Source organism: Sceloporus undulatus, chromosome 3 (assembly GCF_019175285.1).
Source record: "Sceloporus undulatus isolate JIND9_A2432 ecotype Alabama chromosome 3, SceUnd_v1.1, whole genome shotgun sequence".
Classification (NCBI taxonomy): domain Eukaryota; kingdom Metazoa; phylum Chordata; class Lepidosauria; order Squamata; family Phrynosomatidae; genus Sceloporus; species Sceloporus undulatus.
Window position 1 is genome coordinate 211021085 of NC_056524.1, and position 24556 is coordinate 211045640.

The 24556-nt window shown below is 41.3% G+C and overlaps 1 protein-coding gene across 1 annotated transcript; it reads left to right on the forward strand.

The window, feature by feature from the left end:
* Window positions 1-213: 213 nt before the first annotated feature.
* Window positions 214-18155, forward strand: KAZALD1 (Kazal type serine peptidase inhibitor domain 1). Its single transcript, XM_042460522.1, has 5 exons — window positions 214-377; window positions 6238-6858; window positions 9989-10149; window positions 16644-16791; window positions 17780-18155. Exons 2-5 carry the CDS (start codon window positions 6363-6365, stop codon window positions 17872-17874), a joined length of 900 nt encoding a protein of 299 aa, XP_042316456.1. The 5' UTR covers window positions 214-377; window positions 6238-6362; the 3' UTR covers window positions 17875-18155.
* The last annotated feature ends 6401 nt before the right edge of the window (window positions 18156-24556 follow it).

The following is a 24556-nucleotide window of genomic DNA, read 5'->3' on the forward strand; positions in this document are numbered from 1 at the left end:
TAGACGGTGAACAAAGGTGTCGTGTTACCATTGTGGATTCTCAATGGAGCACAGAGCCAGGAGTTGTAGAGTGGGAGGCTACTGCTGGACTTTACTTGTAGCATGAAAATAAGTTTAGTGGGTAATCAGGCAGCCTTCTGTGCTGGTTGTGTGTGTCTGTGTTGGGGTGGGGGGAGTGGAGAGGGCTGGGACGAGAGGATCACATTTCATTGTGACATCACTGGTCCTTGCTCCAAGCAGAGATGCAGACCAACTAAGTCATCAGAAAAGGCAAAAATCATCCAGCACAACCTGGCTGAAGGGCTGTTCAGGACATTGGAAGCAACAGGTCAAGAGGATATTGAGTCACACACAGATTTTGCCATGCCTGATACAAGGTAGGTACTACCATCCATGCATCAAAGTATGGGGAGCAGAGCTGCTGCCAAAGTGAAATATGAGATATTTTCAAACTGCAATGTTTATTTTACACAGTATGCTAGAGAACTCTGGAAGGAGGGGATTTTCATTATGTGGATTTCAATACTCAGACAATTCAAGCCTGATTCATCTTTTAAAAGGAAAAAGGGGGAAAAAGGAGTGTAGCTACCTGCCTAATGATACTTTTTCAGATGCTGGTGCTTCCAGAAACCTTTCCTCAAAGCCTGGTCTTAGATGAATTGCTTGTTTCTTTGACAGCTCCTAAAATCTCAAGGCATCTTTAGGTATCTGAAACACTTGGAGTCAGCTCTGGAAAAACAAATATATCAGTCTTGGCTCCAAATGCTCAGGCACAGGAGACAAATATTTTTGGAATCATTTAAACAATTGCTGGACAAACATCTGTCATGGATGGGACAAGTCCAAGGAATGCTTGCTTGCTGTATGCCTCAATAGCTTCTGACCCTACAGTTATTCATCCTGAATCCCAGTGGCATAATCCAATATGATGCTGGAATTAGTTCCCAGTTCCTTATTTGCACAAGCATTTAAAACAGAGCTAGCTCAGTTGTTAAATAGATTAAGGATGTAGTCCAGGAAAGCTATCAATTAGCATGGTGAGGATAATCTCTATCAAGCAAATTCTCATGGGCCTGTTTTGGAATGGAGAAAATGTTCTCCATTCTTTCTGGTCTACATTTAACTTTGTTTAGTGGTTTAAACTTGTTGAAAACATGCTCCCTTTTGACTGCAATCCTGTATTGTTATCTGCTGAGCAGCCAAGAACTATCCTTTTGGTGAAGCTCTAATTTACAGCTCACCACTACTAGTGAGTATTACTATCATGGTTAGCCTGCTAGAAGTCTGGTATGGAATGTGCATGTCTGTGGTTAAGAAAAGAGAGGGAGAGAGTGGAACATAATTCTGGGAAGGCTTGGCTGTCACAAGATGGCCTTTAATGCCCATGGCTTTGTGCAGTGTGTTTCCTATAAAACAATAGAACTCCTTCTGGTATGGATTAGCTTGATCGGAAACCCAACAAAATTCTTTCTGTATCGTTTGCCTGTTGCTCTGTGCAGTATTATTGCAAACATTGCTTATTCAGGGGGAGTAGGATTCTTCTATTCTTCTATTAGTTGTGAAGATAAATATTTGTCTGGAAATCCAGTGCTGGTGGGTGAAGCTGGGATACTAGAGTTATGCCTCTATCTTCTGGATGCAAGGAACATGAAATGGATGTTAAAATGGAAGAACAAAGGGAGTAAAACATAGTAAATTTTCTTTGTAGTTCTGGAAGAAGAATTACTTTTGGAGAAAATAATTACAGAACTAGTACACCGTACTGTTTCACATTGCTCAGGGAAAACAAAACAAAACAAATGAAACAACCCCTCTAAGGGAGTAAAAGACCATCTAATCTGAAGCTTGGTCACATATGCTCTCCCATGTGTCTTAGAGCCCCTGAATGTCCTCTCCATAAATCTCTTCCTACTTTATACAGATTGTGGAATTGAAGGCTTTCATGGCCAGCATCCATAGTTTTTTGTGGGGTTTTCAGGCTATGTGGCCACGTTCTCTGAATCTGCCAGCCACAGATGCTGGCAAAACGTCAGAAGGAAACTCTTATAGAACATGGCCACATAGCCCCAAAACCTCACAAAAAACTATTTATACAGACTGCTCTTGTTCTGCTTCTCCTAGAAATGAGGAAAGTGATTTGTATCAGGAGCACTAGAGAGGGAGTGAAGGATCTCCACTCAAGTGAGGAAAGAAAATCACTGTTTATGGCATGTATTCATGTCTGTGTTTTACTTACACTCTCTTTTGACTCAGAGCCAACATCTTATGGAATCCTCAGGCTATTCAAGTCACCCTATGTAATAAGAGAAATAGTTTATTTAGGACTCCTTTACAGGCTAGATAACAGGTGTCATGGCTTCATATATAGCAAATATTCCTGGTGATTCAAGAAAGCAAGTTAAACCTCACAGAGGAAGCAGTCCAGGGTCACTATGTGATTGCATTTGGCTCTCTGCAATAGCTAACTGCAACTCTGGGGAAATCTCAAATATGGTAATCAACTAAACTCATCCACCAAATTCTTTCAAGGCAAACTACTAATGAAGCAGAACTCTTTGATGTCCTAATTTCTTTCCATAACTATGGCAATGGCAGGATGAACAATAATGTGGTGTTGACAGTATGAACCAAAGATAATATATTGAGGAAAAGAAACTTCCCTGGCACTTATTGGTTACAGATGAGACACAAAATAACAATTATATACTGCCCCTCTGCATACTTAGCAAATGGTTGTTTCTGAAATAACTGTTAGATGTTTGACACAGGCCAACAGATGTCCCTGTCACATTGGTGACTGCATTGTTGAAACCAAACATTCTCTGAAATCTTGAATGAACTGGCTTAGAAGACTGATCATGGACAAAAATAACTTACCACCACTGAATGAATATTTACTCCAGCATGACTGCTCCCTCTCTGACCTTTCATTCTTTGTTCTAAAAAGATGCCTGCACAATATACATGAAAGGCAAGTCTGGGAATTAACATTCATAGGTTCGTGGCAGAGAAAGGACAATAGCTTAAATAGACAAGGATCTTGAATTCTTGCTTTGTTTTAACAAGAGTTCACAACCACCTGCTGTTTGTTGTATTTTTCTACGCTAAAAGAGTTCTGAATAGGTTATGATCTCAAGCAGAGCTTGGAAAGTTTTTTTTTATTACAAGTCCTAGAATATCAAAGGCAGCATAATCAGTGGCCAAGATGGCTAGGAAGTCTGGGAATTAGAGTTCCAAGAGCAAATTTTCCAAGCTATAATCTAAAACAATAGAAACTTGCATTTACCGTTGTCTTTGCTTGAGATATGACACTTGCAATAGATCTGGCTTTCCATTCTGTCTAGCTAAATGTAACTATTTAAAACATTGCCTTACTAAATGACCTAAAAGCAACAGACCAGGCCATATTTCAGAGGAGGAAACTGTCAAAACCACCTCTGAGTATTCCTTGCCTAAGAAAACCCTATGAAATTTATGGGGTCACCATAAATTAGCAGCCAACGTAACAGCACACATGCACACAATTAAAACATAAAATGATAAATATATAAACAAATAAATATAACTGAAGCAATAAAATAATGAAGTCAGTACTTCAAAGATGGCATTAATACAAAAACAAAAACAACAATAGTAAACAGAGATCTGATCCAGACCGGCACTTTGCAAATGCAACCCTACTATGTGGCAGAGGCCTGACAATGGTGGCTCCCTGTGTACCTTAGCGCCACCATTGTGACGTAAGTGCACCATGGCATCTGCATGGCACCACACATTGTTTATGTTGCGAGTGTGTCAATTGCGCACTTGCGACATCACTGCGGCATTGCATAAAGAACCCAGAAATTCCGGGTTCTTTTTGCTCCGCAGTGGCGGCGTGTCATTTGGGAGCTGCGCCATACCTGAGGAGCAAAACTGGGTGCTGGCATACCACCATTTCTTGGCGGTCTGTCCCATGCCAGAGCCATCTTATCTGCTCCATTAGAAAGCCATTATCACTCAATTCTTATATGATCCCACATATCCATTATTCCTAGCTCCCAAATTGTCCACATGGTTTATATTCTCCTGTCTGTCATGTTCATGGTCCCAAAAGACAGGACATTTTCTGTGGTGAACCCATCATCATGGAACTCCATTTTGCATGCTTTTAAAGGGACTCTATAAAAGTTCAACTACTTACAGTTTCTTTTAACTGATTTTTTATTTACATTGGCCTGCCCTTCTAAACCTTAATTTTGAACTCTGCTGCTATCTTAACTTGATTTTTCCCTACTCAATTATTCCAGCCTTGTTCTAATTGTGAATCTGTAATTTATTTAGTAAGGAGAGGCCTTAGGATTTTTTAAAAAAATTAAAACTTCTAATTTTTATGTTTTAAATTTTGATTTTTTGGAAAATTTTGAATTTTTTATTTTTTAATTTTTTTCTTTAAAATCATCACATTTTAACCAAATCTCCCCTATGTATATGAAAATACATTTAGGTTGTACTTACAACACTGCAGTTTGAAGATATAATTTTAATTTTCCTAGTGGTTTATGTCATCACCACTATTAGCATTATGTTCAGTGGTATATGGGAATTACGATATACAAGTAACATTAGTGCAAAATAGCATTACTGAGGATTCTGCATGGTGCGAAAGGGAAGGAGGTCAATGAGGGGTGGGGTGACACTACGAGTTACTGCATTGGGAGACACCAACCCTAGGGATGCCACTGATTGACAGGAGTCTGTTCTGCTGTTGCTCAGGAAGCAGCTGACTGATGCAACAGGCAGAAGAAGTCATCATTCCCCCTCATCCTGGAGATTGCTCATTTGGGGAGATGGAAGTGTTTTTAGGAGAAGCTAAACTGCAATAATATAGAAATGTCAAGGAGGGTGGAATGTATTTCAAAATAGTATACTTCAGAGTTTATTCTGCATAATAATAATTCTCATAATAACTCATTTTATAGGATGGATGTACAATCTTTTCCATGATACATTTTGAGTACTTCTTGCAGTAAACAAAACCACATGATATGAAAATAAGCTTCCAAACCAGCTCTCATTCTGATAGCTCTAATTCTGTTTACAGAATGCCAGCCTTTTCTCTTGGGACATTATCACACAAGCTCTGTTCTCATGTTAGTTAATAAAAATGGAAACATACCACTTTCAGAGCAGCCATTATTGCACAACGTCACAATAGTGTGATTGGGCTGTTTCTGCCATTGTGGTTTCTTCCGCACTCCCCCTTAACCCCACCTCCCTGCACTATGCCCTACCCTGCATGCCTTTGGGGGTTATTTTATTTTTATTATTACTTTTTAATGCAGTTACAGAGTTCTGCAAATGTGTTTTTAGTTAAAAAGAAAGAAATAGAATGAATGAATGAATGAATGAATGAATGAATCATAGAGTTGGAAGAGACCGCAAGGGCCATCCAGTCCAACCCCCTGCCATGCCGGAACTCTCAATCAAAGCATCCCTGACAGATGGCCATCCAGCCTCTGCTTAAAGACCTCCAAAGAAGGAGACTCCACTAGACTCCAAGGGAGTGTGTTCCACTGTTGAACAGCCCTTACTATCAGGAAGTTCCTCCTAATGTTGAGGTGGAATCTCTTTTCCTGTAGCTTGCATCCATCGCTCCGGGTCCTAGTCTCTGGAGCAGCAGAAAACAAGTTAAATCCCTCCTCAGTATGACATCCCTTCAAGTATTTAAACAGGGCTATCATATCACCTCTTAACCTTCTCTTCTCCAGGCTAAACATCACCAGCTCTTTAAATCGAATGAAATCAGCCTACTTGAGAATAGGAAAGGGAAGAGGGGAGAGGGGATAAGAGGAGACAATGACACTATGTGACTGCCAATATTACAACAGCCCTGGCAGTGACATTTTGCACCTGGGGACAGCTGCACAATTGTGAGCTCATTGATGGGTTCCCCAGTCAGTAAAAAGGGACACCCTAATTGCAATTCAGAGATACAGCAGCTATGGATTGGATGCATCATTATGCAATAAGTATCACCAAAGGCAATTTTTTCCAGCTGTAATTGTGGCTTAAAAGCCACATGTAGTGATCACAAACAACCTCAAATGGTCATAGTTTTGTAGCTCTCCATGGGAGACTGGGCAATTGTGTTCCTCAGACAGTGCAGTGTAGGAATTATGTCATTTGCAATTCATCTGTTGAATCCAAATTAATGTGAACCTTTTTCTCTCTCTTTCTCTCTCTCTGTCTTTGCAGGCAGTGATGGCTTTGTGGTTTTGAACTGAATCCAGTTGTGCATGCAGCTGAAGGCTGAGGTGCCTAAAGGGATGGTTACAAGCAAGGGTCATGAATAAGTGTCAAGATCTAGACAACTTGTGAGAATGCCTCGACCTGCTAACTTAGTCCTCTTCCAAATCACCTTTTATTTGTTCTTTTTGTGTTGGGATGTACTGAGTCGAGCCTTGCCCATTGGTCCAGATTATTTGCAGCGTGGCTGGCAGAGGCTTCTAGAAGAAGGGGAGAGCTGTGTAGAATGCAGATTGGAAGAATGTCCCACCCCACGGGGCTGTCTTGCTGGGGTGGTGCTGGATGCTTGTGACTGTTGTTGGGAGTGTGCCAATCTTGAGGGGCAGATCTGCGACTTGGACAATACCAACCACTTCTATGGCAAATGTGGGGACCACTTAGAATGCCGCCTTGATTCTGGGGACATACGACACGGGGAGGTACCTGAACCCCAATGTACTTGTCAGTCTAGCCAGGCTCTCTGTGGCTCTGATGGCAAAACCTATGCTCAGATCTGCAAATTCCAAGAGGTTCGTAACTCCCATCCTGAAACTAATCTTACCATAGCCCACAAAGGACCCTGTGAATCAGGTAAGGTCAGGCACAAGTTTTTGCTAAATTTCCACATGAAACCTCTAGCTAGGAAACCCCAAGCTGGTGTTCTGAAAATATTAGAATAGTTACTTTGTTGTCTCACCTCCCAAAACAAGGGACATCTTCTGAAATATGCACTGACACTTAAACAGGCAAAGAGAAGTGGAAAATAGGAAAATGTTGTATAAGCAACCAGGCTATTTATCCATCTGGGCCAGAGTTGTTTCTTCTGGGCCTCAGGAAAAGATCTTTAACATTACCTGATGCCTACCGGTAGTATTTTCAGCTGAAGGTGCCAGGGATTGAATCTGCAAGTCCCTCCTCTATCCATATACATCTCCACAGTGCACAGCCAGTTCATGTCACTTTTTTCTACAGAATGCTATAAAGACCAAGACTATAGGAGCTTTGGAGACATATCAATAAAATATGTAGAGCTGTTAGCTGGCAATCTAGATACAACAATATTCACTCCTTTAGCATGGGCAAGCACCTTATGTCCCTCCTGGGAAACTGTCATGAGGTGCCACCCTGTCCCAAAGAAACTAAAAACTTCTTTTTACTACAAGAAGGCACCTGGGAGATGCACAATTTGTTTTGAAGGTGAATCACACTTCCTGGAACTTCTGAGAGTGCAATTCTCTATTTTTAGTGTTTTATTGTTGATAATAAGGTGGATCAGGGCCTGCAAAGCAGGTCTGGGGTCATATATGGCCAATGGTCCACATGTTGCTCATCCATCATGTAGGTGATTTTTTTTCCACATGGAGAGTGCTTCCTAGAAGCCACTGACACCTGCTATTGTAAGATCAATTCTAGATAGTAGCAATATCCCAGGGTATAAGCATGCTGTAAACAGGCACGAGACAGAGAAGAGATGAAAAAACACTTGGGTTTATAAGCAATGATGTTTGAGCTCCTACATAAAACATGTAGCTATGATGGCACATCTGCACTTTAATTCTCCATCTGACTCTTGAAACTCACCTTAAAATCAGCCAGCCATCTCATTAAATCATACTGGTGGCATACAGGAAGTGAGCCAAGATGGGAATGACTGGGGGGGGCAAATAGATAAGCTTGTCAGTTTTCTAAGATAAGCTTATCAGTCTTCTAAGGGAAGAAAGAGAAGTGGGAGGATTTACTTTGGGGTGATACTCAGTAAGAGATTTCTGTGACTGTTTTTCCCTCACTACAAGTTCATTTTTTAAAATTTCTTCATGGAGTTCTTGGCAATCCTATTGATGGCAAATTTCAGAAGTCCCAATCAGTAACTACCTGTTCTTATCTCCACCTTCAAATTCAAATATTCTCACTCTCCTGCAGTATATAGCTAATTAAGTTGAAGCTTGTATTTTTGCAAAGAAGAGTAGACAGAGACATTAAATAATTGTTTTAATTTTATTGCTTATGCACAAGAGTTCTTCTCTGAATGTCAATTATTATTCCCATTATTCACTTAACAGGTGGATTGTTTTGTGTCAAAGTATTCACCAAGGAAAAGCAGAGGTTGAATATCTGTGGAAACCAAACATTGCCCTGAAAAGGAAATACAGAATGTGTGGTCTTCCCTTGATTCCTCACCATTGACTATGCTGGATAGGGCTGCTGGGAGCTGCAGTTCAGCATCATCTGAAGGGCCTCATGATTCCCACTTCTGTTCTAAATCAATGTCTGCTGCTGCAAACCCATGATGTAGATTTAGTCTCTCCCCCATAGTATACACTACAAGCCACTTTGTGGTATTTCCTCAACTGAATCTGCAGAATCAGCCACTGCCAATGATATATGTTTTGGTGGAATATTTTTTCTTGTTATTTGAACCCATTGGTTCATGTTCTACTGTCTGGAGCAGCAGAAAACAAGTTTGCTTCTTCTGCTAGATGACATGCCTTCAGATATTTAAAGATGGTTATCATATTTAGAGTGATGCCTAATTTGAACCTAGTAATAAAAGATCATGAACAGATATCTTAAAACTGATAGATAAATTCTGATAGATTCCATAGGGGTAGTTGAAGGGATTCTGGGTGTTTGGGATAAAGCACCTAGTAGCATAATAGTGCACAGGAAGAACAAATTTGGGGTTGAGAATGTGTGCCTCCCCAAAAGTCATTACACCAGATCTTTCATTAGCCTATCCAGCATAGGCCAATAGTGAGGAAGGAAGTGCACCCCAACAGCATCTGGAGGGCTGGATGTTTCTCCTTCCTGAGCATGATATACCCCTAATATTTGGCCTCACAATATTTGCAGCAACTGGAAAAGCCCCTTAAAAGATAAAAACCAGCTATAGGCTCAGAGATTATTTGTGCAGTGAGGCAAGTCCTGCCTGATCTGACTGGTAGTACTTTTCCAGGGTCTCAGAAAAAAATCCATCCCATCATCTGCTTCCTGGACCCTTTTTCTTTTTTTACTACAGGTGCCTGGGATTCGAGCTAGGGACTTCTGTATACAAACCATTGAGTCATGGTTCCTTCCTAGACATCAAACCTCAAAACAAGAGGGAAAGGGTGGTATGGGAAGGATTAAAATCAAGCCAAAGCATGACTGATTAGCAGCTGCCACAAGGATGTCATATTTCTCCAGCAACAGGAGGCTGCAATGATATCCCTAGGATGTGACTTTATTAAATGACTGCAACAAAGCCCCAAATTGCTGTTTAGGGGCCAAGGGTCCTGGTTTACAGATGGGCCATGATACAAACACATTCTTGACTAACAGCTGTTGATGGGCTTGGCAAAGGAGGACTATCAGCTGAATCATAAATGGTCTGGCTTTTTCTGCTGTAATGACATAGGGAGAACAATATGCTACGGTGGCAGTGGTGGTGACAGTGATTAGTATGGTCATCATTCTCAGACCTCAAATTGCTAGGTGCTTTATAAAAATTAAAACAAATAACACCTGTTCCACCTGCAGGCTCACAATATAAATATTACCAGAGAGATAAAAAAAAATATTATTTGGAAGATGTGCTGCATGAGGTCTAACTAGATCAAACTGGAAGAAATCCTCTACTAAAAATCTAGTCCAAAATATGGAGAGAAGCTTCTTCACCTCCAAGCAAAATAGAGATTACTTTGTTGTCTCTCCTTTCCCTTCTTCTCTCATTGGTCTTTCCCAGAGCCCCATATTGTGTCTCCTCCCTATGACATCTGGAACATCACTGGGCAAGATGTGATTTTTGGCTGTGAGGTCTTTGCGTATCCCATGGCCTCAATTGAATGGAGGAAAGAAGGACTGGATATGCTGCTTCCTGGAGATGACCCCCACATTTCAGTTCAGGTGAGGTGGAAAATCTATCATGGACTCAAGATATATACAGACAGTATCTGAAGTTGGCTTTTCAGACATCTCTATTACTCAGTGTAAAACTGGATGTTAAGGAGAATACTGTATGTATTGTCTGTTATTAACAAATTCTCCTAGAGATATATGCTTCTGAACATCTTTGCAGAAAGTGTCATAAATATATGTGTAGTAAACAGAGGTTTGACCCTGAGCTCCCATGATTGAGATCTATTATCAGTTGTACTACTGACTTTATACTGTCTACCTGCTTTGATCACATTGCATTGTTATGATTACAATCTGAGTGTTTCCTTTAGACCAGTGGTTCCCAACTTGTGCTCTAAAGGAGCCCTTAGGGCTTCTTGCGCACTTCCCAGATGTTCCACAGCTACTCCAGGGAAATGAAAGCAATAAAAATTGAATGAAATTAAAGAATAAGAATATATTCTTATATATATTCATAAACACCATTAACTTGTAAGACATAGGGTAGGCCTCTTAGGGACTTCACCATAGAAATAAGGGCTCTGCTGGTCAAAAAGGTTGGGAGCCCCTGCTTTAGACAAAGTACTCAGCTGGTTTCTTGAAATGATGTACATTGTTCGCATGATATCTCATTGCTGTGAAAAGACAGTTGCATTCTCTTGGTCTATGCTTTATCCCACATTTTCTTTTCCTTTGTTACTATGAGGTTTAATTCATTTTTTAATTTTTATTACCCCACCCTGTTTTCAGAGTGTAATCTCACATACTAATTGTAAATACCTGTACATGTTCACAGTAACAATTGTGAATGCTCCATGCACTGTGCGGATCCCTAGCACACAGGGCTCTTCAATTATCTTCAGAAGGGTTAACAGCCTTGCAGATTCAGTCGAAAAATAAAACTTGAGAGGCTGCAGGACAACTATGCTTATACCCTTCAATTATGAGGGCGTATAAGGAAGCCCTGGGAAACTTTTATAGAAACTACAAATCTGTACTATTATATGGAATGTTTGGGTAGGGCAATATATTTATGTCACTGCCAAAGGTTGGGGTAGCTGAATGTTATGTGCAGGAGAAAAGAAGTAGTAAAGAAGTAGTGCATGTATAGCATTTTCCAGTGGGACCAAATGCCAACTGGTTTATTTGCTTGTATTTTTGTTTCCTGTTGGACCTCACATCAATAGCTTGTTTGGAGACAGATGCCACAAGTACACTGAAGCGGGTCCATGGAAGCAGATGAAGAGATGATACTGAATTGGCACTAGGAATAGCTTTCCTACAGGGAAAAGCTAAAACAATGGAATAATCTCCAGGGAGAAACCCCATTGCTTGGAGTTAATTAAAAACAGTTTGGATGAAACATTACAGAACATATTGCACAGAAAAGTATCAGTGGAAGAATAGGTATTAAGACAGATGAGATACTCAATGTCCTAATGCCCCACTAAACCCCAAGCACACAGAGGATATGTATGCACTGTTTAGAAAGTAGAACACTTTATGTGCACTTACTTAAGAGTAACTTTACTGAATGCAGTAGTGCTCACTTTCTGAAGACAATGACAGGACTGTGCTTTCAATCCATTTGTTTCACTGGAGGATTCTGAGTTCAAAGTTGGTGGTTACCACTGGTTCTATAAAAAAAAAAAACGCTTGCCTGTGATTGCAGGTTTTAGAACTGGTTGCATGGCATTTGCTTACTTTCTATGAATGCAGGAAAACTCAGTGTGACTGCATGTGATATTAATAATGTTATTAGCAATCAAGTTAATTAAAAAATAAATAAATCGGACAGCAAAGAGGATGTGGTAGTAATTAACACAGCAGAACAGAATGGTGAAGTGTTAATTTCTCCCTCCAAGCTATGTTCTCAGTAAAAATCAGCACTCCCCCTATATTTAAGAGTACGGGAAGGAAAAACTACCATCAACTTCAATGGAAGGTCCTTCCAAATTCTTACTGCTATGTGGGGGCAGGTAGGTGGCTTTCACACTGAACAATTTAGAACTGTGATTCTACTTTAACTGTCATGGACCCAGAACAGACTGCTGGTTTGTGGTGGCCTGGGGCCTATTTTAGAGTTCCGGAGTGCACAGCATCCGCATGCTCCAGAACTCTAACATGTATGGACATTGCCATCTTTACGTGGTGCCGTCCATACGTGGCATGTGTGCATGACGCGAGTGCAGTGCTGCATCCGCACCTCTGGGTACCGCACTTGCATCATGGACACGTCACAGTGCTGTATTGTAGTGTGAAAAGGTCCTAAGATCATGGTAGGAGAGGATAGAGCTTGAAAAAGTTAATGTTTAAAGAATACAATCCCAGAATCCCCCAGGGAGCATGGCCATTGGAAGTTGCTATAAAAAAAAGTAATTAATCCAACCATTTAGGGAAAGTATACTTAAAATTCTCCTCCCTCCATTGTGATGCTCATAACTATTATCTCCCTTTTTCTTGCACATAATATATATGTATGTAGGTGAATCTTAAAGGTGTTGTTGGGGTCACTTGTAGTTAGTTCCTCCATCTTTATTTTCCAAGGTTAGGACCAGAGTGGCTAAAAAAATCAAATGAATGTGTCCAAGAAAAAAAAATGAGGCCTGAACTTTCTGTAGAGACTAAAATTAATAACCTGAGGCTGTCATACTTTGGACATGTGAGTAATGTGAGTAATGTGAGTAATGTTACTCACTAGTCAAGATGATAATGCTCAGTCAAGTGGAATGCAGTAGGAAAAGAGGAAGACCACACTGGAAATAGATGGGCTCAATCAAGAAGCCACAGCCCTGAGTTTGCAAGACCTAAGCTAGACAATTGATGACCAGGGCTTTCTCATCCACAGGGTTGCCATAAATCAAGATGACCAGACAACATTTAACAACAACAAAGTGGTCCACCTAGATGACTAGCAGCAGCTTGGGCTGTGCTAACTAGCAACAGCTCTCTAGGATTTCAAATAGCTGTCTTTTTCAATCTTATTTACAGATGCCAGGGAGTGAACCTGGAAGTTCTGGAATTCAAATTGTGTTCTGCCACTGATTTACAGACTTTCCATTTTCTAGAACTCAAATTAAAACTTTGAAACTATGTGTAGCTCACTTTCTGAAAGTTCAGACATTAGAAGTGACATGGATGAGGCTTCTAGCAACCAAGAATGACATTTCTGAACTCCATAAAGAGTGTCTTGACTCTGTCCAAAGTCAGCACTCCCTGTTCTGCTGACTCTATAAATCCTTTTTCACTCCTCTAGTCCAGTCGCTGCCAAGACATTACAAATTCTGGAATCTGTTTCAGTTTTAAAGTGCTATTAAGTATATAACTGTTTTGAAGCAGTTCTTTTCCATACTGTGCTTCACGAATCTCTTCCCACTGATTAGGTAATATCAGTTTTGAATGTGATTCAATGCTGTGATTTGACAGGAAAAGAAGAAAACAGAATCTGTTTACTCACTTTCAGAGATGAGCTGCTTGTATCCTGTTTACAGAAGACAGAGACAAGAAGACAGTTTGTGGTCAATTTCTACCCCTCTCTGATTTATGCTCTAAAAGAAAAGAGAGCATGTATCACAATTGTTACATCTGCAAGGAATTTGCATTGTTTTCCAGTTTGGAAAAAGCAACATAGATTGGTATTTCACAATAGGCTGAGATGTTCAGAGTGTACTAAAGTACAAAATACATATGTTCTGTGTCAAGTGTGTCTGCATATAGAATTAGGTGTATGCGTCTTTTTCAAAGCCAGAAATAAGCCACAAGTGTTATGGATTTATGCATATTCAAATGCAAAAAAAAAAAGAGCTTTTAGAATCTCAGCCCAAACTAAGAACAAACAATAGGGCAGAACTCCAGTAACAATTTCCAAATAGGACAAAATGAGGCCAAAGTTTTTTCTTCTTGTCCAATTGGATTAAAAAGAGAAAAGGGATGTAAGCTATGAAAGGACAAATGTCAAAGAAAATATTATATCCTTGAGCAGGGAAATTAAAAATTAAACAACTGCCTAAGATATTTGTCACTCCCCCCCCCCCATAGAATCCTACAAAAGAGTCCTCAAAGGCCATCAAATCCAGCCTCCTGCCACATAGGAATACACAATCAGTCAGACAAACTAGTCTGATAATTTCCCCTGTTTAAGGGCAGGAAGCTGAGGTAACTGTGTCAAGGAACATAGCCATATATCTGTATCCATGTGTTAGCTAATATAACAGTTTGAAGGCCATGAAGGCCTTTTTAGATAAGCTTACCTTGAATTGGCAAAGGGGTCAGGCAAGGCTGCATACTATTATCCTATTTGTTCAACATTTATGCAGAAAATATCACAAGAGCAGGTTTAGACTCAGAAGAAAAAGGAGTGAAGACAGAAGGAAGGAATATCAACAATCTAAGATATGGAGATGACACCAGAACACTAAGCGGAAAACATCATAGATTTGGTACAATTACCAAGGAAAGTTAAAAAAGAAAGTACAAAGCCAATAAAGTACAAAGAAAGTACAAAGAGCCCTGGTGGCACAGTGGTTAAATGCCTCTACTGCAGCCACTCACTCACAAACCATAAGGTTGTGAGAAGTCAAAGGCTTTCATGGCTGGCATCCATAGTTTTTTGTGGGTTTTTCGGGCTATGTGGACATGTTCTAGAAGAGTTTTTTCCTGACGTTTCGGCAGCATCTGTGGCTGGCATCTTCAGAGAATGACTTCTGAAGATGCCAGCCACAGATGCTGGCGAAAAGTCAGGAAGAAACTCTTCTAGGACATGGCCACATAGCCCGAAAAACCCACAAAAAACATAAGATTGTGAGTTCAATACCAGTCAGGGCTCAAGCTCGATTCAGGCTTACATTCTTCCAAGGTTGCTAAAATGAGTACCCAGATTGTTTACAGTTACACTTTGTAAACCGCTTAGGGAGTGCTTAAGTGCACTGATAAGAAGTATTGCTAAGACAGACCTACTGCTGAACATAAAGAAAACAAAAATAATTACCAAGAAGGATCTACAGAAATTCAACTTAGGTAATGGGGAAATCAAAATAATTAAATATTTCCCTTGGATCAAATATTGATCAGAATGGAGACTGCAGTCAAGAAATCAGAAGAAAACTAGAAATGCCGAAGGCAGCTATGAAAGAAATAGATAAAGTGCTAAACTGTAAAGATACACAACTGAACACTAAAGTTAGAATTGTCCAAGCCACTGGATTTCTCCATCACCATGTAAGGATGTGAGAGCTGGACAGTGAAGAAGGCAGGTAGGAAGAAAATGTCATAAGAAAAATTGCTTTAACGGCCAGTTCATCACAAAGATGTATTTTCTTTGGTGATGAGCCAGTGTTGTTTAGTTGTCTGAGCATCAGACTACTGCTCTGGAGATCAGAGTTTGATTTCTCACTCAGCCATGGAAACCCACTGGGTGACCTTGGGTGAGTCACACTCTGAGCCCCAGAGAACCCAGTGATAGGGATAGGATAGGCTTTAGAGCCGCCGTAAGTTAGAAATGACTTGGGAGTATCCAACATGAATGCTTCATGACTGTGCTTAGATTTGAAGACGTAGGGGCTGTTCAGACAGCCCCAGAGGGGTGGCATGGAGCCTCCCCTGTTTCAGCCAGGTCAGGGTTGTGGCAACTGCATGCTGTGGCCCTGATCTGGCCTTTCAGGGGCACAGAAAGGAGCCACAACAGCATCATAGTACCCTGGGGCAGAGCCGGGATGTGCATCGTGGAGACGCTATACCCCGAATCCACCCTCCAGCCAGCCCAAAGTGCCAGTCTGTACAGGGCCTTACTAGAATGCTATAATCTGCCACAGTTTAATGTATGTCCTGCTAGAATATCCTTCTAAAACCAAGAGGCAGTTCCATGCTTTGATGAGGCAGCAGAGTAGAGCTTAAATTCCAACTAGAATAAACCTACTGAAGCAATGGGAACTTTGTAAGTAAACATTTATGTAAGGTCCTTTGGTTCAGTGGAGTTCCTCTAGACTAACAACTGGATTTAAGCCTAGGACTTTGCAAATGATAAATTATTCTACATAATTTGCTTTGTTTAAGGGCACATGGATGAGATAACCACCTCTGCATTCTGGTTGTGTTCCCCTCATTTTTTAAAAAAGGCTGGTATGATATAAGTGATATCCTTGAGAGTCAATCTCTTTTACCAGGGTAAAAGAGTTTGATCTTCACCCCACTCTGTTTAGATACAGGGATGTAGAGTCCTTTGCCATTTGTCATCTAACCATGTTCTGTTTGAGGTCTCTTCATCACCTTATGGCCATCTGAGCAACCAGCTATAAACATTTAGCTGGGATTAAGCTCCACTGCACTGAATGATTTATATCTGACTGTCTCTGCACACTCTCACATACAGATGCACACATGGGTCTGAACTGTTAAGCACTTTCCAAGGAGCAACTTGTGAGTCATCCTTGGATTTAAAAACAAATGAACAGACAAAATCCTGGTGTCTCCCAGTTGTTACCTTGTTGATATTTAATTGACTTTAGTTTAGGGGAGGCCCTCAGAAATATGAGGTGACCAGCTGGCTCCAGATCCAAGGTGTGAGGGTGACTGATGAGGGAACATACCGCTGCTTTGCAAGGAACAATATTGGGCAAGTGGCAGCACCTGCCAATCTTCTGGTTCTCACTCCTGGTAAGTGGTAATTTTTCTACATTCCTTGTGTTAACAGTTTAGGCCCAGAAAACCAGATAAGATTCCTTACAAAGTTATTTTTGGACTACAGCTACCAGGCTCCTGTAACCCAGCATGGCTGGGAGTTGTAGTCTCATAAGTAAATTTTCCAAGCTCTGCTTACCAGTACTGCAGATTGTTGTGTCAGTTTGTTGATTCTTTCATCTTCCACTTTTCTGTATTAGCTCTTCCGAATTATCTGATATCAAGGTGTCTGCTGATAGCATTACTGCCAAACCTACTGGGTAGTTTTTATATATCCTAAGTGTGGAACTAGATTATGAGTTAATGTTTTAAAATTGATGATATTAATGAAATTATTTCATTTTATTCCTTTTTAGGGTTACCAGGGAGGGGGGAATGGAGAGGGCTCTAGACTCTATGGTCATCCAAAGCAGTTCAGTGGTGGGAGCTTAAGGACAGAGAAAAGAAAGGTTTAGGAAACAAACAAACAAACAAATCCCTTATACAGTGCCTAGTTAAACATTGGACTCAGCAGTCATAAGAGGTACTGGGAATGGCTTCAAAAAGGGAATCAAACAAATTTAAGAACAGTAACACAATCCAGGGGTGTATCCACACTGCACAACTGTAGTAGTCTAATACCACTTAACTGTCCTGGAATGTGTAGTTCAATGAGGTACCTAGAATTCTCTAATATACTCCCTTGCATTAGAGCTCCCTGGCACAGAATTCTAAGTGCCTCAAAAACTGCAAACTCCAAGATTCAGTTGGAGCGAACCATGGCAATTAAAGTGAATTTAAAGTGATATAACTGTGCTGTGTATAAAAAGGCTACTAGTGATGACAACAATATAATGGCAGCTGTTGAAACAGAATCCAGCATGACAATTCTTACTTTTTTAAATGTCATGCCATGAAGTACAGTAGTAAGGAACACCAATCATTTGCAAAGATTAACTACTTGCTTTGTGCCTTGTACTTTCAGATCAGCTGAATATGACGAAATTGGTTCTACCCCAAATGCCTAACCAAGGATTGGATGAGTACATAGAGAGTGATGAGTCCTATGACTATTATTGATGGTACATATGAGGCAGGGGCTGCAAGAATTCAATTGAGATTTGCATCTTTTCCCATTTGAGCATTTGTCTGTTCACCAGCTGCAGCCTTGATTTCAAAAATAACAAATACCTTGTGCCAAATTTAAAAACAGCTGAAAATCTTGTTTGGGGTGGGGTAGCTGAAAATACTTAATCATTTGACCCATCCCTTTGCTGGATGAAGAGGATGCAACAGATAGTCGGAGGTGAATCTATTGTATTTAGCTGATCCTAGAGCAAATGGGCATTAAAATAGTTTGACCACCCTTCAAAGAAGTGTAGTTTTTTCGTTGTTGTGATGCACCACACTCCTTTTGTAGTGTTCTTGCTTTAAGACCTGGGCTTTCTAGGCAATTTGATAGACATAGCATGGACTCTGGAATAGAACTGATAACTACAAGGGAGTGCTGAACAATTCTTGTTCTGACCAAGAAGGGAATGACCTAGAGCCATGAAGCTTATATGCTATTCCACATATTCATCTTGAAGTTCAACACACTTGGCACATCATTTCTCAAGTTTCTTTAACCCTTCCAAGAAAAAAAAAATTCTGATGTCTGGTCACTAAAATGAAGTACTGCTCTGCTACTGCTATCACCTCTGAATCATTCAAAAATTCCCAGTACATTCCTGGAGTATATCTAGTGTATCAGTAATTGTTTTAGCTGAGATTCACCAATCTGCCAAAATCAGATCATGAATATGCTCAACTGTTGAAAGCTTCCCAGGCCTTACTGCATCTTCAGTCTCAAAAACTCCACACTGAAAGTTGGCACACCACTTCTTAACAATTGAATATGTTGGGCACTTGTCACACAATCTTTACATTAAACACTCATGGATTTCCTTTGGCGTTTTCTTCTGCAAGAACAGGAACTTCATGATGGCCCAGAATTCCACACTTAAAAATTCCACACTTTTGGTTGACATGGTTCAGTGATGTGGGGAAAAAATAATAAAAAATTAGAGCTATGATCCTGCAATTTGGCAATTTACAAAACAAAAGGACATTCTTTCAAGCTACAGACAAAATCATGCTCAGGATTTGGGAAGTGGGTCAGGCTGAGAACTTTTCAGTAGGAGCCCCCCCCCCCCCAATATAAACCCTTTTCTTGTGATGGAAATCCAGATCATAATATATTCACTGGAAACTCAGCAGAACACATACAATTTAATGGTTGAAAGGCAGGGGTAAACTCCCTGAGAAGAAACCTGGTGGATGAATTTGGCTATTGGATCTAAGATGATATCCAGCAAGGTAAAAAAAACCCAAAATATATATGAATGGAATGAGAAGGCCTGTATTTTCACTAGGGGTATTCAGAATGCTTACACATTTCCTCATCCTTGACAAGAAAGGGTCGTTCAGTACATCTAGACACCACATGGAGAAAATTATCAACAATCACAATTGGCACTTTGTTGTGAAAAATTCACAAAACCATCATTTTGCTTAGAAAGCAATGCATTTTGAGCAAAATACACTTTTTTTTGTGGGGACATTTTGGAGATTTACATAAAACCAAAGGGTTTTAAACAAATTTTTCACAAAGAAGTTCTGAAGGGAGAAAAATAATTGAACAATGCCCCTAAACTTGTATAATCTCACCCAACAAGAAGTCTCTTGAATTGTTAATTCTGTGTGTAAGAATGAAATAAGCAAAAATGTCCCTAATTTTCCAGAGCATTTGTTGTTGTTTTCTAAGTGGTAGGAAAGAACTTACCTGTTAAACTGACTGCACCTCCCTTGAGTATAGTAACATCTGACAGTTTTTCTACAGGACAAACTTGGAACCATAGAGGTAACTGGATTACATCCTGGATGGGATAATAAGTATTCCAGGCTGTTTATTCAGTGAGGTTTCTCTCTCTCTCTCCAAGCCTGAAAAAAGAGCTGTGAAAAATTATTGTGAAAAATCTAAAGTCTGATGACAATTTTTAAATGGCTACAGCTACTCTGCAGAAATAATCCAGTTTGACACCACTTCAACTTCAAGCACTCAGTGCTATGAAATTCTGGGATTTGTAGGAATTCTAGCACACCAGAGATCTCTGACAGGGAAAACTGAATATTTCACGGCACTACAAATCCCAGAAATCCATAGCATTGAGTCATGGCAGTTAAAGTGGTGTCAAACAGCTTTATTTCTGCAGTGTAGACACACCCCTAGATTTGAGATCCTGAAGGACATTCTAACAGGAAAATATCTTATAGAAAACTCTAAAATGACTTTACTGGAGGTGAATATAGGATTCAGTGGATGCAACAATGGCGAAAAGGGTGGCCAGCCGGAAGCCTAATTCTCTTCAGAGGAAAAAGAACCTGGAAAAAATGGGTTCTTTTAGCACCGTAGGGTGGACATAAGCAACACATGGTCCCATGCAGATGCTGCGTGGCACTCATGTCACAATGGCGGCGCCCATGTACATGGGACACTACCATTGTTACGCTGCCATGCCATGCTAGAGTTAGGGACTGTGCAGTTGCTGCGTGGTCCCTAACCCTAAAATCAGCGCCAGCCCAGCGCAGAAGGGCGGTCTGTACCATGCCATAGTTTGGGGAGCCATACAAGCCTAGGAAAGAAAAGATAGTGTGGTCAAGTGGTCTGAATGTTGAACTATGTCCTGTGTAGAGTTGCCATATCATCTGGATAGCTGGAGTTTATTCAGATTCCAAGCAAGCCACCTGGTGCTCATTTGGACCATCATTTGACCTGGATTACAAACTTCTATCTTTTTTTTTTTTTAAAATAAGGCACTAGAACCTGTGATATGGAGTAAAACATGGAAACATTCTTCTGTTAAGTTGTCCTGCAAGAAGAAAAGTCCACCAAGCAATTTCAGGCAAGAGAGAGGGAGACTGAACGGTATGAGTAGCAGTGCACAGACAGCAAGCAAGGAGTTCATTTCAAGGGCACAAGATAAGTAGGAAAGAGTGGAGAATATACAGTTTGAATGGTGATACACAAGAAGCAAGTAAAAGCATACCATGAGTGTATGAGTTGAAGTGAGTTGGGGGGAGGAAGTAGGAAAGACAGAGCAAGCTGTGTAAGTAGCAGAGCGCAGGATGCAAGGCACTGGTGTACCATGCTGGTGCACGGTCAGGTGGAAGAGTGATGAGGAGTGATGGGAGAGTGAGGGGTGCAAGCAGCTGCATGCAAGAAGCAAGTATGGGCTCATTGTGATGGTGTGAGGTGAGAGAGTTGAAGAGATGGGAGAGAGAGCAGTAGGAGCTGAGGAGAACAAAAAGCAAGGGGCGAGCTGTGGGGGTGAGGGGAGTGCATGAGTGAGTGAGTGAGAGGGAAAGGAGTATGAGACAAAGGTGGGAGAGGAAAGGAGGCAAGGGACCATGAGAGTTGCCATTGCAAGGTGCATGGTGCAAAAGAGGTAGGCAAGATGAGGGGTTCAAGACAAGAGAGGGAGATGTGATGTCACACAATGATGGAAGAAGTGGATAACAGACGCAATAGCAGAGTGGAAAGAATGAGACAGGGGAGCACGGTTGAAACATGAGATGAGTTAAGGCAGAGGGAAGAACGAGGAAGTTGCTTCTGCACAGTGACAGAGGCAAGGCAGTAGTAGAAGATGTCCCCCAGGAAGCATGTCCAGAGGAGGTGACGAAAATGGTGAATGGTCTGGAAACCATGCACTATGAGGAGAGGCTTAGGGATCTGGGTTTGCTTAGCCCAGAGAGCAGACAGTTAAGAAGTTATATGATAACCCTGTTTAAAAATTTGAAGGGATGTCATATTGTGGATGGAGCAAGCTTGTTTTCTGTAGTTCCAGAGAACAGGATCCAGAGCAATGGATTCAAACTACAGGAAAAGAGATTCCAGTTAAACTTTAGGAAGAACCTCCTGAGAGTAAGAGCTGTATAACAGTGGAACACGCTCCCCCAGAGTGTGCTGGAGTCTCTTTCTTTGGAGACTTTTAAACAGGGGCTGGATGGCCATCTGTGGAGAATGCTTTGACTGTGTCTTCCTGCATGGCAGAGGATTGCACTGGATGGCCCAAGTGGCCTCTTCCAACTCTATGATTCTGCTAAGATTTTAAGAAGAAAACAGTGCAATTCATTGCTCCTGTGTTCTGTTCTCTGAGGTAGCCACCTCATGATGCTACTCTAAAGAAAGAAGGAGCTGGGAAAAGGCAGGAGGAGATGGCAGACAGAAGATTTTTGTGAAATGGATCTAAACAATTATGAAGAAAAGGCAAAAAAATAAAAATAAAAATCCTGATGAACTAATTCCACATTTATTTGTCTTAGGACTCTGTTAATGGGCATTTGAACTGCTTGCTCACACATATATCCTACTACATTAAAGGTTTTTATCCTGGTCTCTTGTCCTTTGTCACCTAGCCAAATTAAAAGCTTCAGTGCTGTTACAAGGCAGAAAGAATAAATGATGTTTTCTAGTGGATGGACCTACTTAAGCAAAATATGGGATTTTAATATTATTTTCTACTGTGCTTTGTTTTCTAAGGTCTCTTTAGGTCTTATTAAACATGACGAGGAAACTCTAAGGGATGCATATATTTCTGTTTTGACCTTCACAGCTAGATGCTTAGGCAAAATTACAGTTTCTGGATGCCTCCACCAGGAATAAAATAACATGCTTATTCAGAAGAATTGGTGGGTAGTCTGTTGCCAAGCCAAGGTTGCAACAGCTGAAGAAAGAACAGAATTGCCTCCTGATAGGATCCGTATGGTCTGTTTTTGATTCTTAGAAATGAGTTGTTTTCCAGCCTGAGAGCAATTAATCAATTTATAAAGGAATCTCAGAGCATTTGACACATAAACACTCTATACTGTTTCTGAGCAGATCATGTGGCTGGGAGGCTTAGGCTATATTCCTATGCTAATTTACTTCAGAGTAAGTCCTAGTGAATTCACTTGGGCTTACTTCTGAGGAGATGGGTGTAAGATTCCACGTTAAAGCTTATTTCTGTTGAACACATGCTGTTGTCTGCTAAATGGAATGTGTATGAGCAACGTGCCAGTTTTTAGCAGACAAATTCTCTTTTGGATAATATGGAGAGTACAATGATGGGTGAGATCTCACTTGCTGCTTTCCTTCTCTCCTGTTCACATTCAATAGATCTTGTGAACAAACCCAATTTGCCTATGTATCACATAGACTCTGTATGTGCCATCAAGAACCTTTCTAAACATAGCATCCCTTAATGCAGAAAAAATCTGCATGTATATATGTAGGGCTTATTTTCACAGGAGGTTGGAGGCAGGATCTGTCAGCACAATCCTGTCTCCCTCCATGTGTTTAATAGATCATATTGTATGTACAGGTTTCAATGATCACTTCATATGTTTTTGCCTATTTTGGTGACAACCAGTTGATGACTTGCAAATGTGACACTGCCATCACTGCTGTCACATCCAGCACTGGTGCCTGGCACTCTGAGATTAGCACTCAACCAATTAATTGCGATTGCATGATTTTCACATGATTTTCGCTGTTTAAACCTTTGATTTTCCTGTGTGATAAAGTCCTATGACTCTAGAACATTTTAGAACAGTGGTTCCCAACCTTTGTTGGGCCGCAACCCCCATTGGGGATGAAAGTCCCGCCCGCGGCCTCCCTGATCTGTTGGGAGGCTGGGAAGGGGTGGGACTTTCGGCCGTTTACAAGCCCCAGCAGACTTTGTGGCAGGAAGTCCCGCCCCTTTCTAGCCTCCCAACCAATTAGGGAGGCTGCCGAGGGAGAAGGGGCGGGACTTCCGGCCACAAAGGCTGCTGGGGCTTGAAGTCCCGTCCCCTTCTCCCCGTGGTTGCCTGGCAGCCACGGGGAGAAGAGGAGGAGGCAGCCCCCGGTCCATTTCTCCCCGCGATTGCATGGCAGCCGCGGGAAGGAAGGAAGGGAGGAGGAGGAGGAGGCAGGCCCCCCATCCCTTCCTCCCTGCAGGTGCCTCCAGCTGCAGGAAGGAAGGGAGGAGGAGGAGGCATCCCCCTGTCCTTTCCTCCCCACGGGTGCCAGCAGCCACGGGAAGTAAGGGAGGAGGAGGAGGCAGCCCCCCATCCTTTCCTCCCCGCGGGTGCCTGCAACTGCGAGAAGGAAGGGAGGAGGAGGAGGCAGCCCCCCGTCCTTTCCTCCCCGCAGGTGCCTGCAGCCGCGGGAAGGAAGGGAGGAGGAGGAGGCAGCCCCCCGTCCTTTCCTCCCCGCGGGTGCCTGCATCACAATTAAAATGCCATTATCCTGGGAATAAACAGGCAAGAAATAGCAAGAAATCATTCACGGGATTTCCCTATGAATGATTTGTTTTTATTTATTGTCTGTTTATTCCTGGGATAATGGCACTTTAATCACAACATTGTGTGAAAATGTTAATTGCGATTGCGTGAATTTCATGTGATTTTTGCTGTTTAACCCCCCGATTTTCCCTGTGTGATAAAGTCTATAGTATGGCAGGTGTATTGAGGGAAATGGTGACTCCCATCTGATGCTCCTAAGACCAATGGTGCCACAGCCAAGAAAACCAGTCAGGCCACTAGAGGGCACTGTTCTAAGTGCTTCCTCAAATGATACATTGGCCCTGGCTGCTACAATTCAAACACTACAACTATGGCGGGATACAGACGGGCAAAAAGGGGTGTGTTCATGACGTCATGAAGGTATAGCCTTCAGACGGCCCTTACCTGAATGCCGCCA

Excerpts from the sequence above, each read along its gene's own strand:
- KAZALD1 (XM_042460522.1), top strand. The coding sequence starts at position 6,363 with ATGCCTCGACCTGCTAACTTAGTCCTCTTCCAAATCACCTTTTATTTG. Across the intron at positions 6,859-9,988 it reads CAAAGGACCCTGTGAATCAG|AGCCCCATATTGTGTCTCCT; the intron begins GTAAGGTCAGGC and ends GGTCTTTCCCAG. Across the intron at positions 16,792-17,779 it reads TCTTCTGGTTCTCACTCCTG|ATCAGCTGAATATGACGAAA; the intron begins GTAAGTGGTAAT and ends TTGTACTTTCAG.